Source organism: Oncorhynchus nerka, linkage group LG1, assembly GCF_034236695.1.
Source record: "Oncorhynchus nerka isolate Pitt River linkage group LG1, Oner_Uvic_2.0, whole genome shotgun sequence".
Lineage (NCBI taxonomy): Eukaryota > Metazoa > Chordata > Actinopteri > Salmoniformes > Salmonidae > Oncorhynchus > Oncorhynchus nerka.
In genome coordinates this window covers 17,669,011-17,686,595 of record NC_088396.1, presented here as the reverse complement: position 1 = coordinate 17,686,595, position 17,585 = coordinate 17,669,011, and the positions used below count along the sequence as shown (strand labels likewise).

Sequence of the window (17,585 nt, the reverse complement as noted above, 5' to 3'; positions counted from 1 at the left end):
TGGCAGCAGGGTAGCACCACTCACATGTAATTAGATTTTTTTTAAACACCACACAGAGTTGCCTAATATTTTCACATACCATGTTTAAGATGAGATTTTGAGCTCAGGTTAGTGTGACAGCAACATCCACATTTAATGACATGTTCAATATTTTCAAAGACCAGGTGCTCCTTTTAGTGTGCAAGAATGAATGCACACTAAGAGTGACATTTTCATATGATGTTTTTCAAGCCAAACTTTTCAGGATGATCCATTTCATAGAATGCTCTTTTTTCCCACTGTGGTGTGTTTTCCTGACATCATAATGCTTGAAATGATATTAGACATGTAACTTGTTATAATACATTGCTGAAAATGATATCTGTTTACTGAATATACTGATCATCATTCTGCATCAATCAATTTAATCAAATGTATTTATAAAGCCATTTTCTACATCAGTAGATGTCACAAAAAACTCTCATAGAAAGGTATGAACCTAGGAAGAAACCTAGAGAGGAACCAGGCCAGTCCTCTTCGGGCTGTGCCGGGTAGAGATTATAAGAGTACATGGTCATTTAAGGCCAGATTGTTTTTAAAAATGTTCAAATGTTCATAGATGACCAGCAGAGTCAAATAATAATTACACTGGTTGTAGAGGGTGCAACAGGTCAGTATGTCAGGAGTAAATGACAGTTGGCTTGGTTGAGACAGCAGGTGCGGTAGAGAGAGAGAGTCGGAAACAGCAGGTCCGGGACCAGGTAGCACGTCCGGTGAACACAATCAGGATTCCCTAGCCGCAGGCAGAACCGTTGAAACGACCAGGTGGACTGGGGATAGCCAGAAGTCATCAGGCCAAGTAGTCCTGAGGCATGATCCTAGGGCTCAGGTCCTCCGGGAAGGGAGAGAGGGAGATAGAGAATTAGAGGCAGCATACTTAAATTCACACAGGACACCAGATAAGAAAGGAGAATTAAACCAGCCCCCCGGCACATAGACTATTGCAGCATAGATACTGGAGGCTGAGACAAGCGTGGGCCAGGGGACACTGTGGCCCCGTCCGAAAATACCCCTGGACAGGGCCAACCGGGCAGGATATAACCCCACCCACTTTGCCAAGCACAGCCCCCACACCACTAGAGGGCTTTCAATAGACCACCAACTTACTAACATGAGACAAGGCTGAGTATAGCCCATGAAGATCTCCTCCACCGCATGTCCTCATATCTCTGCACTCTCTGCAGCAAGTCAACACACACACATGGTCATAGTAAACATTTTAATTTAAAATACTTTTTTTACACTTAACATTTCTACAATAGATGGTTTATGAGTGCTGGGATTATGTCAAAGTCCAGTCCACCATGTCTGTATAGTTTTCAATATGAGGACCGTGCTCCTCTGTGTTTGAGAAGGACTGTGGGAACCTAGCATGTACAGATATTTGATAGGGGAGAAATTAGTTTGAAAGCCTCCCCTCCCATGTACAGTGCTCACTCTGTAGGAATGTCTGAACAGATTGAGCAGATGCAAGCTGTCATTTAAACTATTCTGAATAAGATACGACTTTGTATTATACACAACTACAGTGTATGATAAATGTATACACATATCTGCATGTTCCCTCAGTTTTATACACAGCAAATTCCCCAGTTTTAAATTAACACAAAGTGTGGACCCGTATAGACACTGAACAGTGTTGAATTTAACAATGCTTAGTGTAAAGGTTTATTTTCATATTTCCTAGAGTGCCTTGACTTTCAAGTGAATTGTAGAGTTATCACCAAAGACTGAATTTGTTAGTGACAGAGACATGCTTGTTGCATTCATCCAGTTTCACTCCTACCGTGAGAGGGTTGGTTTTCCAACCCCACTAAGTGCCAAGTTTATGGTCAAGTTGCAGCAGTATGTAGGAGGGAGAGGTGTGCCGGAGGGTGTGTAGTTTCGAGGGGGAAAAAGTGGTGTGTTTCAATTGTGGGAGTAGCCATGTTGCTGGGGATCAGAAATGTCCTATCCGAGTGAGACAGATTGAAGTGTCTAGGTTGGGGGAAGTGCAGAAAGTGTCATGCTGAGGCAGTGAAGAAAGTAAAGGATGAGGAGGATCCCTGTGAGTAGTAGGCCAGTGCAGAGTGACCCAAATGTTTTGTGCTTTAGTAAGGTTGGCTTCTTGGCGTTTTATTACTATGATCATTAATTGTACAGCACAGATGGAAAGGAAATCCCAGAAGATTGAATTGGTTGCAGCAGCAGATATGTTTTGGGGTATCAGAGATTTTAGTGCAGAAAAACTACAGGGGGCTTTGATAGAAGGGGTTCCACCCTCCCAGGTCGACGGCCTGGTGTAGAACCTGTTGGGGCCAAAGTAGTGGGAAAGGGTGGTGGGGAGTGCTGGGGATATAGGGTTAGATGGCGGTGCAATTTCCTTTTTCTTTTGTGAACAAATGTGCAACGCACTTTCCAAACTGTGAAAGGGACCAATACACAACGAAGCGTCTAGTCTGCTGCAAAACATGAGGAAGAAGAAGAAGATTTGATGAAAAGATCTGAGGTGAATGGTCAGGTGAATGGTCAAAAGACCAAAATAAAAGATCAGAATTGGCTGCCTGTGTAATTACAGTCATTGAGTTATGACCCATCAGACTGGAGGATTGTCTTGGTAGGGGCGTGGCTTTCAGGAAGTCATTTTTGGTCATTTTTGAGAGTAAATGTAATTCCAGTTATTCTGTTCTGCTTAATTGTTGTCACATATTAAGCTTGACAAATGACACTTTTGTAGCTTTAATTATGCTTACAGAAGTGTATGAGTCCTATGCAAACACCTCTGCAAATCCCAGTGTGATATCCCCAGTAGGATAGTAATCCTTTGTTGCATTATGTAAATAATACTATTCATATTTTTGTATGTTGTGTGCAATATTCAAGCCAAATGTAACATTGCAGTGTACATAATTAACATGATAATGAGCCATGCCTCTTGAAAATATCCTATGGATTACATTAACGAAGACCCAGCTGCTTGGTCAACCCATCATAAAAGTGAATGGAAACCCATCTGATGGTTAAATGAACGCACGCTTGGGTAATCTGAACCACCCAACATGTTGGGTTATTCACCGAACCTGTCAAAATATACTGGTTTGCAAAGTGATGTGTAATTTCTATTGGAATCCAGCAGAGAGGGGATAACCAACCTTCTGCATTTTCTGTGTCCATGTATGCCGATGACTCAAGTTTTATATTAAATCCGCAAGCTATATCCCTGCAATGTCTCATTGAAGATCTAGATAGCTTTTCTGGACTCTGGACTAAAACCTAATTATGATAAGTGTATAACATTACGTATTGGATCTTTAAAAAATACAACTTTTACATTTACCCTGCAGTTTACCTATAACATGGGCTGACTGCGAAGTAGACATAATTGGTATTCATATCACATAAGATATCAATGAGCTCTCCACAATGAATTTCAATAGAAAATAGACAAGATGCTGGAGACCATGGAGAGGTAAATACCTGTCTATTTATGGAAAAATTGCCCTGATTAACACCTTAGCCATATCTCAGTTTACACACTTATTTAGATTTATCTGGGATGCTAAACCAGACAAGATAAAGCGTGCCTATCTATATAATGGGTGAGTTGAGATGATTCAAAAATATAAAAGCATTAAACCTCTCTCTAAAAGCTTCATTTATCCAAAAGGTTTACTTGAACCCTAAATGGTTCTCAAGTAGATTACTATTAAACAAATAGTATGGCCTGTATTTATGAAAAATATGTTTGAAAAGGGTATTTTGTTTTGAAATGATTTTGTAAATTGAAATGGTAGACGTATGTCTTTCATGGAGTTATCAGAATTGTAAAGGAAAGACTGCTCAATCCAAGACTGCAACCAATTGACTACGGCATTTCCCCAAAAATGGACGAGGCGGGTGGCAGCAGGAGGAGGTGGGGAACTGGTCTGTCTGCCCAATATAAAGGATAAAAACTGTCAGAGAAATAAAAAATACCATAAATAGGAAAGTTTACCAGTTTCATTTGAGGACCAGGATGTTGGCAGCTGTGCCATACAGATTGCAAAATAGTTGGGAAGAGATTTTTGTTCCGATTCCATGGCACAGGGTGTATGAATTGATATATAAAATGACACAAGATTCAAGACTTTCTGCTTTTCCGCTAAAGTTATTCTTGCCACCAACAAAATGTTGAATATTTGGGGCATACGATCATCGCAGCTCTGCAGGTTTTGTTGTGAGGATACAGAATCAACAGACCATTTCTTTTGGTGTTGCCCTCAGGTAGCCAATTTCTGGTCTCGGGTTCAGGAATGACTGAAAATGCATAACATTGATCTGAATTTTACCCTAGAAATAGTATTGTTAGGAGATCTGGAGAGACCGGGTCAGTCAATTACTAATATACTAATATTCTTAGTAAAAGTATTTATCTTCAACTCGCAATCTGTGTATTCTATTCGATTAGATACATTTTGAATCTATGTTAAACATCACAGCATAGTTGAAAGATATATGGTGCGTAGAAATCCGAAGAGGGTGGCCAGCAGAGATAGATGGGTTGGGATGTGGAATTGGAGACAAGTGGGAGTGGAGTTGCTGGGTGGAGGATAGAATGATGGTCAAAGATAAAAGAAAAACAAATCAAGTAAAAATAAAGCATAACAAAAAGTACATTTGAATGACACCAGTGTTGTTACAGCTAATTCTTGTTTGCCTGAGGCTGATGCAGCATAGGCTTTGTACACATGCATATACACACACTCTCATTCAAATGCACATACACGGACACACACATACACACATGTAAATAGTGCCATACATGCGCTCGAGCATATTCAGTTGGCCTTTCTGTTATGATTTCTGTTGTCCTTCAGGTCTTGTTTTTTGCATTTTTGTTTTCTCTTCTTCCTCTTTTGTTCATTTTGATGGTTGTTGGTGCATTAGGGAGGACGGAGGTCTTGGGGTTGGGGAATGGAATTATAATATTTTTCTTGGGGGGGGATGGGGGTATTGTGGGGGAGTCTTGGGTAGTTGAAGTGCAGCTCTTGGGGAACTGTGGAGGGGATCTTGGAGGGCTAGTAGCCTGGCGGTAGGGAGCTTGGGCCGGTGGCTGATGTGTCGCCGCTTCAGGTCCCTGTTTCTGACCTTGTGGGAGATCTGTCAACGTGCCCTTGAGCAGGGCGTTGACCCTGGTTGCTTCTGTGGGTCCCTCTGGATGGGAGTCTGTTAGAATACTAATGTGATGTAAATGTTGAGTGGCTTCACTGCAAGTAGATTGTATGTTTTAAATATTCAATAATAGAAAATAATCAATAAAAATAAACATGTCTCTGTCACTAACATACAGTCATGGGTGGTAACTCTACAATTCACTCGAAAGGCAAGGCGCCCTGGAAAATAAGGCTTTACACCAAGCAGTGTGTTAATTTAACACTGTTCCAGTGTCTATACAGGTCCACACTTTCAGTGTTAATTTAAACCTGTCAGTGTTGATTTAACACTGGGGAATTTGGTGTGTTGTTTCTCAGTGTATGTAACTTTTTTAAACCTATTGTACGGTATCAGGTAATGGTGATAACTTCTCATTAAAACCTAGTCCAATTACCTTTTCATCTTTGTCGGTTGTAAACAAATACCCTGTAATTTTATTTTGTGGAGAGATGCTGCACCATGTCAAACTCCTTCCACGGAGAGCAGAGTGTCTTTTATTTTTTTCCTTTCAACAAAGATCTATGCAACCAGGTGAGGGGAGTTCCTTACTAATTAGTGATCTTAATTCATCAACAAGGGGGAACGAAAACCTGCATATACTCGGCCATCAGTGGAATGAGTTTGACAAGTACTGTAAAGAAACATAAAACTGCAGGAGTGAAAGCAAACAATGTGGTTGCCAAGTTACCAACCAGCCATTTAAAAATATATCTTGGAAATGATTACACTGCTCTACTTTAGAATCTCACTGTATCCTACCCTGGAATGACACCTGCTCATACCTCAACCATTATCACAATCAATTCAATAGGGACACCAATTAGTAGGAACTTATAAGCAGTATTAGGCAGCTTTGTAGACCTATTTTTGACTTTGATTTGGACAAATAATAGAATAGTTAAAAATGTGCCTTTCTTTTCCTACCTCTCGTCCAGTTTCAGCAAAACTGTTGACAATCTGCACAGTATTTTTCATGTCTATCCACACAGGAAACTAATGTTGGTTAATCGGATTGTTTGGTCAGATTTACCGTCCCATTTACACTGTGATCAATCCCACATTGTGCAAGTGTGTGATAAAGTGCTGTGATGTATTACTGGGTGTTAATGCCTCCCAGCTGTGGAGGGCATCAGCCGTGTGTGTGTGTTTGGCCTTTATTGGTTGGCATGCAGGGCAGGGAGATTAAACACATTATCTGGCTACAGCAGAGATCTTGGCTCCAGTGGACAGAACATGGAGAGAATCGCAACAGAGACAGAACATGGAGAGAATCGCAACAGAGACAGTTTTTGTTTGTTGATGAGGGAAGGAAGTACACAGTATCAGTCCCCTGTCTGACTGTTATAGGTTAGGACTGGGGAAAATTATTCAATGATCCAACACATTACGAAGGGAGGAACCTTTGCAATGAGCTCGCTGAGGTAGCCCTTATGGAAAATCCACATGAATTTCACATGTGGAGTTAATGTGATAACATTTCAACATGTAGAAGCAACATGTGAGAACATGAAACTACACGTGAAGACATTTGAGTACATAAAAAAATAAATGTAACAACATGGCGATGCAAAATTCCTACTTGTGATACCATGAAACTACATGTAACAAGGATCTTCATATGTAAAACTGTAAATTTGATTTTCACATGTGAATGTTTTTCACATCTGAAAATGCAATTCCACATGTGAGAGTTAGATTTTAACTTGATAGTTTTTCACATGATAGTGCAAGGTAGATTTTCATGTGAAAGTGCAAATTCGATTTTTTTTCATCTGAAAGTTTTTCACATGTGAAAATGCAATTCCACATGTGAGCATTAGGTTCTAGTACTCCTTGTATACAGTATACTGTCGCTCCATTCTTGTGTATTTTACTTTATTTCTCTTGTGTTACTATTGCATTTTTATCATTATTTTTAAACTCTGCATCGTTGGGAAGAGCTCGTAAGCAAGCATTTCATGGTAAAGTATACACCAGTTGTATTTGGCGCATGTGACAAATATAATATGATTTGATTTCGATTTTATAGCTTTGTGAAGACATTTCTCTCCATCACATAATTCTCTCTACATCACATCCAAAGATGTTTTCACTCTTCATCTGTCACATCTCTTCCTCACCGAACTCAACTGACTGTGTGGGCACAGAGTTTCTGAACCCAGAGGAGCAACATCGCAAGACTTCTGGGAACACTTGTGAAACAGACTAGGCCAGGGTTTGGGGTTTGAGAAGTCAATGAGATAAGTGACAAATTCTTACTTAGTTGTTAATTTCATCGAAATCTGAAAGCAGAACATAGATTCGAGCCAATGTCTTAAGTACACTGAACAAAAATATAAATGAAACATGGAACAATGTCCATGATTTTACTGAGTTGATCAGGCTGTTGATTGTGGCCTGTGGAATGTTGTCCCACTCCTCTTAAATGGCTTTGCTAAGTTGCTGGATATTGGCAGGAACTGGAACAGGCTGTCATACACGTGGACCCAGAGCATCCAAACATGCTCAATGGGTGACATGTCTGGTGAGTATGCAGGCCATGGAAGAACTGGGACATTTTCAGATTCAAAGAATTGCGTACAGATCCTTGCGACACGGGGCCTTGCATTATCATGCTGTAACATGAGGTGATGGCAGTGGATGAATGGCACGACAATGGACCTTAGTATGTCGTTACAGTATGACTGTGCATTCAAATTGCCATCGATAAAATGCAATTTTGTTCACAGCCACCATGTGGAGCAGGACATTAACATCAGCAAACCGCTCACCCACACAACGCCAAACACGCGGTCTACCATCTGCCCTGTATAGTTGAAACTGGGATTAATCTGTGAAGAGAACACTTCTCCAGCTTGCCAGTGGCCATCGAAGGTAAGCATTTGCCCACTGAAGTTGGCTATGATGCCAAACTGCAGTCAGATCAAGACCATGGTGAGGACGATGTGCACGCAGATGAGCTTCCCTGAGACGGTTTCTGACAGTTTGTGCAGAAATTCTTTGGTTGTGCAAACCCACAGTTTCTTCAACTGTCCGGGGGGCTGGTCTCAGACGAGGTGAAGAAGTCGAATGTGGAGGTCCTGGGCTTGCTTGGTTACACGTGGTCTGCAGTTGTGAGGCCGGTTGGACATACTGCCAAATTCTCTAAAATAACGTTGGAAGCGGCTTATGGTAGAGAAATGAACATTCAAATCTCTGGAAACAGCTCTGGTGGACATTCCTGCAGTCAGCATGCCAATTGCACGCTCCCTCAAAACTTGAGACATCTGTGGCATTGTGTTGTGTGACAAAACTGCACATTTTAGAGTGGCCTTTTATTGTTCCCAGCACAAGGTGCACCTGTGTAATGATCATGCTGTTTAATCAGCTTCTTGATATGCCACACCTTTCAGGTGGAAGGATTAACATGGCAAAGGATAAATGCTCACTAACAGTGATATAAGCTAATTTGTGCTTAACATTGGAGAGAAATACGTTTTTTTGTGCATATGGAACATTTCTGGGACATTTTATTTAAACTCATGAAACATGGGACCAACAGTTTACATGTTGCGTTTTATATTTTTGTTCAGTATTGTTGAACATGTTATTACTCCAACCTCGTGAAAGTGATAAACTGACACGTTTTCCTTTTTTGTCAACAACAACTTTATATCAAAGGAGGGCCTCTGATTTGACAGCCTGCAAATGCGCAGTTGGCGCTCGACAACCATTAGACCCGATGACGTGTTTCTACACGAGGCTTACCTTTATTATGAACTGGGTGGTTCGAGCCCTGAATGCTGATTGGCTGACAGCCATGGTATCAGACCGTATACCATGGGTATGACAAAACATTTTATTTGTACTGCTCTAATTACATTGGTAACTAGTTTATAATAATTGCAATAAGGCACCTCAGGGTTTTGTGATTTATGGCCAATTTTCCCACGGCTGAGGGCTGTGTCCAGGCACTCCGCATTGCGCTTAAGAACAGCCCTTAGCCGTGGTATATTAGCCATATACCACACCTCCTTGGGCCTTATTGCTTAATTATAGGTCAGTGGCTTATCTAGCCGACGATGCCATCATCCGGGAGAGTAGATTATTCATATGAACACAAGCTCTTGTTTATACTTACGCTTCCAGAGTAGAATGAAAGAAGAGTTCGTATGTTACGTATACAGAATGTAGTACAACAGAAACAGAGCTAGGTCTGGACACTACCCCCTTCCATTCACTTGACATATACTAGCCTAAATCCAACTGTCTTGTTGACACTTTGGAGGATCTCATCTTTAGTAATGGGAAGTGTCAGATGATTGTTGTGCCGGAGGCATTCAGCTGTCAGGTGAGGCAGAAGTGTCTGTTGGTGTACGAGTGCTTTACTTTTTTCAAAGAGCATGACTAAAAAAATAACCTCCACAGTGACAGATATCTCTGGGGTGTGCGTGTGCGTGTCTCTCTCTCTCGTTCCCTCTCTGACATGTGTCTTGTCTCCTCACAACAGGATGACTTCACATGGAACAGCATGTCAGGGCTGAGCGTGCCTCTGAAGCCGGTGCTCCTCCAGAGCCTCTCAGAGTTGGAGAGAGTCCGCCTGCAGGAAGTGGCCTTCAGCAGGCTGCTCCAGGACTACGACCTGGGTTGCCAGATCACCATCCCCAAAGGTAATCTACTACTCAGGCCTGGAAGCCATCTAACAGTCAGCCACTATCTCCTGATTCCTCCCTTCAGATTCCCATACAGTGAGCAAAGCTATTTGTTCCCAGGCCCTTGGCGAGAAGTTCTTGTTACAACATGTCTAAATATTACTCAACAGACACTAACTCCAAAACAGAATGTAATGTATCATTTCTAGTTAATCCTGCATGTTTAGTGTTGGTATAAGACAGCAATTTGTAAAACCATTTTTTACCTAATTTATTCATTCAAGTGTATTCAATTACGTTTTGTATAGAAGAAAGTCATTTGAAAGTACTGTATGTAGCTAGAAGTATATATTTTTGCCGTGGTGTGAGGTTGTATGTGTTCAACCTTTGGTCTGTTTCTTGTCAGCCGGGCCCTCTCACAGATAGGGTTGCAAAGGGAGGGTAGATTACTGGAAACGTTCAAAGTTTACCAGTAATCTACCCCAATTTTGGTATCTTTCAAGGATTTTTTAAGATATACAATCTCAATTTGATCTCTCTTTTGTCGCTGAGCAGGAAATGCAAACCTGTAGTGTATTCAACGTTTAAACTGGTGTTCGTGAGAGTCTCAGCTTTCCACAGAGGGGTCATATTAGTGTGTAGGCCAAACCATTTGGACGCTACAGATGTTTTCGTGAGAAGACCGATTTTCAGGATGTCTCATGGTCTGACAAACACCGCTCTGGCTCTGCCACCTGGCAGGGCGATGTCAGAGGATGTGGTGGATTGAGACATAGCCCATGCAAAGAACCAGATATCTCTAGTTTAAACAGACAGATTTTTATGGGGATGTTTGTATTATGGAAATTGTAGGCCAAGGGTTAAAAAGGCTTCTATAGTTTGTCCTTTCCACTATAAAATGCCAGACTTGATTTGCCCTAAAGAAAAATATATCAACCCTACAAAAAAATGTCCATTACTTATAATTTGATTTGATTTATTAGGCTCCCCATTAGCTGACGCCAATGGTGACGGCTAGTCTTACTGGGGTCCGACACATAACGTAACAGACAAAATCATTTACAATTTACATAAAAAAAAAAAAAAAGAACATGTAGTGTGTGTGCATCTATCAGTCAGTACATACACACAACAAGTAGGTCACGTGGGGGAGCGGCGTTGTGCCGTGAGGTGTTGCTGCAGGATTATTTTCCTTCTGTAGCAAACTGGCTCAAATTAAGATCCTAACACTGTATGTAATATCACAATACATCTAGTGGCTCAATTGAGTACTTGAGAAGATCCCAGGGGTCTGTAATAGTCCTCTGTGTGGCCTTATCGCATGTGGTCATATCACATGATTATGAAATAAATAAAAAATAGAATGAAAAATGTAAACCATTGGCGTTTAATAAAAGTTTCAGCATGAAATAAACTTGATTTCCTTCTATGTTTTTACAAGCTTAAATCTATTTTACTATGTCAGTATGTATTTGTTGTCAATGTTTTGGTGTCAAACTGATGGCAGTTGTGAAAGAATACAATAGTTTGAAGAGTTCATTGAAAATAACACTATAGTTGATAAGATTATTTTTTCATTCATTTGGCTATTTTCTCTTGAACCTGTGATCTATCTACTAGAAACGCATGAACAATATGGACACAGATATAATAAATGAACACTATATTTTTTACATTTTTACAGTCATTCAAGTATAAATGACCAAAGTTACAATAGATTTTCTGTTAATTACCAGAATTACTGAAGATGAAGATGCTGGTAACTTTGGCAAATTACCAGTAGCTTTGCAACCCTAGCAAGAAAAATTAACTGTTGGAAAAACACATTAAATGTCATTTGAAAAGTAGCAGACTTTAAATTCACCCTGTCTACATATGTATTGAGTTAGGTAAGACAGGACAGTAAAGGCAGACATGTTTGTGTGGAAAGTCACATATGACCTCCATAGTGCTATTGAAAGAAGACTATTAACTAGGATTCACATACCACGTTTTAAATATGACATGATTTAAGCTTGGGTTGTCTGTTTAAGGAGATTTTGAAGCCTCTTTCAGATTGTGACGAGAACATTGGTATGTGGAAATGTAATATTGAGTCCCGAAGTGACATGTAACAAGTATGGTAATATCTGGTAGAAAGTTAGGAAGTCTTGCATAACATCTGTGTTCTTTCTTTTCTTAGATGGTCAAAAGCATAAGAAGTCACTCAGGAGGAAGTTGGATTCATTGGCCAAAGAGAAGAGTAAAGAAAAAGGTACTTTCCAACCCAGTGAAGATTAACACGGCTCCTTTCAGTTCAAGGCTGTGGGATAGTCACTGAGTCCTTTATACCTTTCCCACTGGTAAAAAAAAAAGAAGAAATGGTTGAATCAACGTTGTTTCCACGTCATCAACGTAAAATAATTGTATCTCTTTTCCACCCAACTCTTAACCTAAATCCAATGACAGAGTGACATTTGTTTGTTGATTTCACATGAAATTCACTTTATGTAAATGCAATGTGCACATTATGTGAATTCACAAATGTAAATCTAAACTAGATATTCAACTGACTTCTGTTCCCAGTGGGTTGTTGTTGTCCAGCTGGGCTCTGTTTTCTCACACACTGGCCCGGCCAGCCGTTGACAGTGGAGAACTGACTATTTGATCCATTTCACTGGAGTTCACTGGAGCAGGCATTCTCAGCTGTTTCTACCTGCCGAGCTCTCAGAGAAAACATACAGTAGAAGGGGCTGCTTCAATAATTGCACTGCCGACTGCTGCCCTGCCCCCTGCAACAATGTTCGTTCACAGGAATGTGAGTTCTCTCTGTCGGCTGGGCGGTCAAGGAAACAACAAAAAACAATCTTGAGAGGTGGCTCAGTCATCACAGCCTATCCTCGGGCATGGACAGCCATATCCCACTCTCCCTCTCTTTTCTCTCCCTGTGTATAAAGAGAAAAATCCCCAACTATGGGTCCCCTGACAGGATAGTGGATACATAGTGGGGATATTGTTTAGGTTAAACACTACATTTCCCCAAGAATCTATAGTGTCTGGTTGTTGTTTTTTCAATTAGAGTTCCTACGGGAAATTTAAAGAAGGCAAAAAAGGAGGTATGGTTAATAGCCATGCAGGCTTTTTGGCAAGTACAGTTACAATAGATTTTTACTTCATACTCCCATAAGGTAGATGTTGCTTTGATTTCCCCTTCCAAATGGCTCATTCAACCCCCTCTTCTCCCCTGTAACTATTCCCCAGGTCGTTGCTGTAAATGACAATGTGTTCTCAGTCAACTTACCTGGTAAAGTAAGGGTTAAATCAAATGAAATACTTTGAAGCAAGTGTATGGATTTATGATTGAATTGAAGCTAATGATGAAGATTAACTTTCCTTTTTCTGTCCCTCCCGCCCACCACAGAGTCTATGCCCCAGGCATTCGGTATAACGCTGTCGCAGGTGATCTCTAACGACCGTGCCCAGAAGCAGCGTCAGGAGCTCCAGACCCAGCGAGAGGAGCACCGGGACGCCAGTGACCTGGTGTGCTCCCTCTTGCGCCTCACCTCCTGGAGGAGCACTAAGGACAAGGAGCTGTCCAGCAGCAACTCCTCCCTCAGTTCCAACTCCGAAACGCCCAATGAGTCCCCTTTGCCCAACACACCCGAGGCACCACCACGCACATGCAGGAGGGTAGGTTTTTACATGTGTGGGCTGTTCTCACAAACCCACATCAGGAGCCTGAAAGTATTCTGGTTGAGGGGCCCACCTACCTCTCTGGCAAAACATTTTAGATGCCCACTGTTGATGGCGGACAGAAAAATGTGTATATTTGTAAAGTACATTTTCTGCGATTCTACATGGGGCATAGAGAAAATGTTGCAGTTTCAAAGCACATTTTCTGCAATTCTACTCATTTTGCCATAGGGCTGATAATAAAATGTGCAGTTTTACAGCTAATTTCCTGAAATTCTACACATTTTCCATGACTTATGCCATAGTAAGATCTATGAGAGTGACAAACAACATTTATGTAAACCCCTGGAGGTCAGGGTCCCTGCGTCCCTGGTTAGTAATTTGACCAGGATTAGTACAAGTTTAGATAGCTGGCTAGCAGGGTTGGGCTCAATTCAGAATTTTGGAATTCAGTCTCATTCAACCCATGAGATTAAATTTGAATTGATTCGCCCACACCCGACATGATGTACAATCTGAATTTTTGTTTGATTGACAGGAAGTACAATTTAATGCAGTGCAATTCAAAGAAATTCCACTCAGTCATAGAACATGGGAGTTTCCTTGAACTTGACAGGTCACACTCCCAGATACCAAAGAATGTATCACTTTTCTCTGAAAACAATGTTCATATACTCTTTTAATCTTAGTGCTTAGAATGGCGTATTATATTTCCACCAACCATTGAATTTGTTTGGCTTCTTTTTTAAGGCCTCAGGGTCAACTTCAGATTTAAACTAATACATTCTGGGAATTTTAGTGTTTTCCCCATATTGAACTAAATGTATGTGATTAATGAAATATAATAACCACAACTTGTAAAATAATAACTTTTTGTTTCATGTAAAAACAAAAATCAACAATATTTTTTTATGCATGTATTTAACGAAATGTTTGATGTTTTTATTTACAAAACATTAGGAACACCTTCCTAATATTGAGTTGAACCCCTTTTGCCCTCAGAACAACCTCAATTAATTGTGTTCCACAGGGATGCTGGCCCATGATGACTCCAATCCTTTCCACAGTTGTGTCAAGTTGGCTTGATGTATTTGGGTGATGGACCATTCTTTATGCACAAGGGAAATTGTTGAGAGTGAAAAACCCAGCAACGTTATAGTTTTTTACTCACTCAAACCGGTGCACCCGGCACCTACTACCATTCCCTGTTCAAAGGAACATAAATATTTCGACTTGCATTCACCCTCTGAATGGCACACATACACAATCCATGTCTCAATTGTCTCAAGGCTTAAAAATCCTTCTTTATCCTGTCTCCCCCCTTCATCTACACTGATTGAAGTGGGATTTAACAAGTGACATGGATAAGGGATCATAGCTTTAACCTGGATTCACCTGGTCAGTCTATGTCATGGAAAGAGCAGGTAGTCCTAATGTTTTGCACACTGAGTGTATAATACACCTAATACAGAATAGAAGAGAAATTTGAATTCAATTCTATTTACTTTAATAAAATTTGAAAAGCAATTCTGTATCCAGTTTACTACTTCAATTCAAGAATTTAATTGGAATTTATGAGGCTTACAACTTGAGGGGCAAAGGTAGAAATACTGTTGGCCATCCTCCCACTTCACTTCACTATGCTTTCCACTGTATATAATCCATCGTTCTATGCCATGCACTTGATGCTATGCTAGCCGCCGTATGCTATCCATCACCTCTCCATATGTTGGTACTGTTCTTACACCAAGGGTTGTAACCAAAATTATTTTCCAATCGTTTTGTTATGAACAGAACCCCCAAAAATGTTTTGTTCCATTCCACTGTTCCGACCAGCAAAATAAAGTTCTGGACCGGTTAAAATCTTTTAGACCCACAGAATTATACCAACAAAGGAGCAGCTTTTCTGAAGTAACTTTGAATGTTGTTGAACTTCAGAGAGATGGGTTAACTAACGTTGGACCAAAGCTAGCCCTTGATCATGACTCTCAGTTCCATTACATTACACATAATACCGCCTAATGCAGAGTTTTCGAGAGCTAGACCAAAGCTAGCTGACAAGCTACCTAACTAACAAGCTTGTGTGTGCAGAGCAGCACCAAAATTAAAATAAAATCACATCTTATCTTTTGGGAGTTAATAAATCCAATGTGAAACTGATAACTATAATATCCTTAACTCGCTTTGAAAAAGTTCAGAATTGTTCTCTAATAGAAAATCTCTCCCAATTTCTGAATCAGGCCTGTAACTTCAGAAGACTATGCATGCTTCAGAGGGAGGGGGAGGGGCAGGTAGCCTACACACAGCATCTGCCATTTTGTCTTTGATTGACATGCTTCAGTTATATTTTCAGGGTGACATTTAAAAAGTTCTAAATGTCATCCTGAAATGTAGCTGAAGCATTTAAAATGTCAACTTGAAATAGAGAAAGCCCTGCCTCCAGCTGTTTGCTTAGAAATTCTAGGGACAATTAGGAGGCCTGCTTATTGTGACCGTAGCGTACGTGTAGGTAAGATAGGTAGGAGATAGTTGGAGCAAGCCCATGTGATGCTTTGTAGGTTAGCAGTAAAACCTTGAAATCAGCCCTTGCCTTAACAGGAAGCCAGTGTAGGGAGGCTAGCACTGGAGTAATATGATCAAATTTTTTGGTTCTAGTCAGGATTCTAGCAGCCATATTTAGCACTAACTGAAGTTTATTTAGTGCTTTATCCGGGTAGCCGGACAGTAGAGCATTGCAGTAGTCTAACGTAGAAGTAACAAAAGCATGGATTAATATTTATGTATCATTTTTAGACAGAAAATGTCTGATCTTTACAGTGTTACACATATGGAAAAAAGCTGTCCTTGAAACAATCTTGATATGCTCATCAAAAGAGAGATCAGGGTCCAGAGTAACGCCGAGGTCCTTCACAGTTTTATTTGAGACGACTGTACAACCATCAAGATTAATTCTCAGATTCAACAGAATATCTCTTTGTTTCTTGGGACCTAGAACAGGCATCTCTGTTTTGTACGAGTTTAAAAGTATAAAGTTTGCAGCCATCCACTTCCTTATGTCTGAAACACAGGCTTACAGCGAGGGCAATTTTGGGGCTTCACCATGTTTCATTGAAATGTACAGTTGTGTGTCATCCGCATAGCAGTGAAAGTTAACATTATGTTTTCGAATGACATCCTCAAGAGGTAAAATATATAGTGAAAACAATAGTGGTCCTAAAACGGAACCTTGAGGAACACCAAAATTGACTGGCAAAGATTTTCAGCTGGCAGGCAGCCAGACACTAGAATAAGTTTCTGAGTGACAGTGAGGGCTTTACATAGGCACTTTGCAGCGTTTTTTGTTGGACTGGAAAACAATGCCCAGAACGTTAAAGAACGTTATTAACCGGTTCCTATGCTATAAAAATAATGGTTCAGTTCTGGAACAGTATAGATCCCTTTCGTTCTCTGTTCTGGTTCTGTTCCTCGAAAATGTTAGTTATTTTCTGTTTTTTGTCTCTGTTCCCTGAACCGGTTCCAACCCCTGACTCACTCAACCCTGTGTCTGTGTGTATCTGGCAAGGGAGGAGTGTCTGTGGATTACATCACTGACCTGGATGACAACCAGTCTCGTCTGCTGGAGGTCCTGCAGCTGTCCCTACCAGCCGAGACACCCAGCAACAAGAAGAAGCAGAGGGACAAGAATCTCAGCCTCAACCATATCTTTCGACAGGTGCCCAGGGTAGTGGAGAGCTGCTGCCTGTACCTGGAGAAACATGGTACATATACTGCAGTCGTTCTTAAGCATATTGTGCCCCAATTCAGAGTTGAGAAGCCAGGCAACTCAGACGTTCATGTAAATCATTCACTGAAGGCGATATAATTTGCAGAGGATTTAATCGTGACTGGATTAATCTACACCCTTTCCCTGTTGTTACAGCAAACCTGTCCTCTATTTCGCCATTTAATTTAGGTCTACAGACTGTTGGCATTTTCCGTGTAGGGAGCTCAAAGAAGAGGGTACGGCAGGTAAGGTTTCACTGGAAAATGCTGGTTGACAAGTAGATGAGTGCGCATTAAACACACTATGAT

At 40.7% G+C, this 17,585-nt stretch overlaps 1 protein-coding gene across 1 annotated transcript in view; it reads left to right on the top strand.

Moving 5' to 3' along the window:
* The window catches only part of LOC115107979 (rho GTPase-activating protein 6-like), a 61,491-nt gene that overhangs the window by 32,356 nt on the left and 11,550 nt on the right, over positions 1-17,585 (top strand). The window contains exons 2-6 of the mRNA XM_029631854.2: positions 9,701-9,860; positions 12,025-12,096; positions 13,243-13,511; positions 17,077-17,272; positions 17,467-17,522. Coding sequence (XP_029487714.2) covers positions 9,701-9,860; positions 12,025-12,096; positions 13,243-13,511; positions 17,077-17,272; positions 17,467-17,522 — 753 coding nt within the window. The remainder of the gene's footprint in view (positions 1-9,700; positions 9,861-12,024; positions 12,097-13,242; positions 13,512-17,076; positions 17,273-17,466; positions 17,523-17,585) is intronic.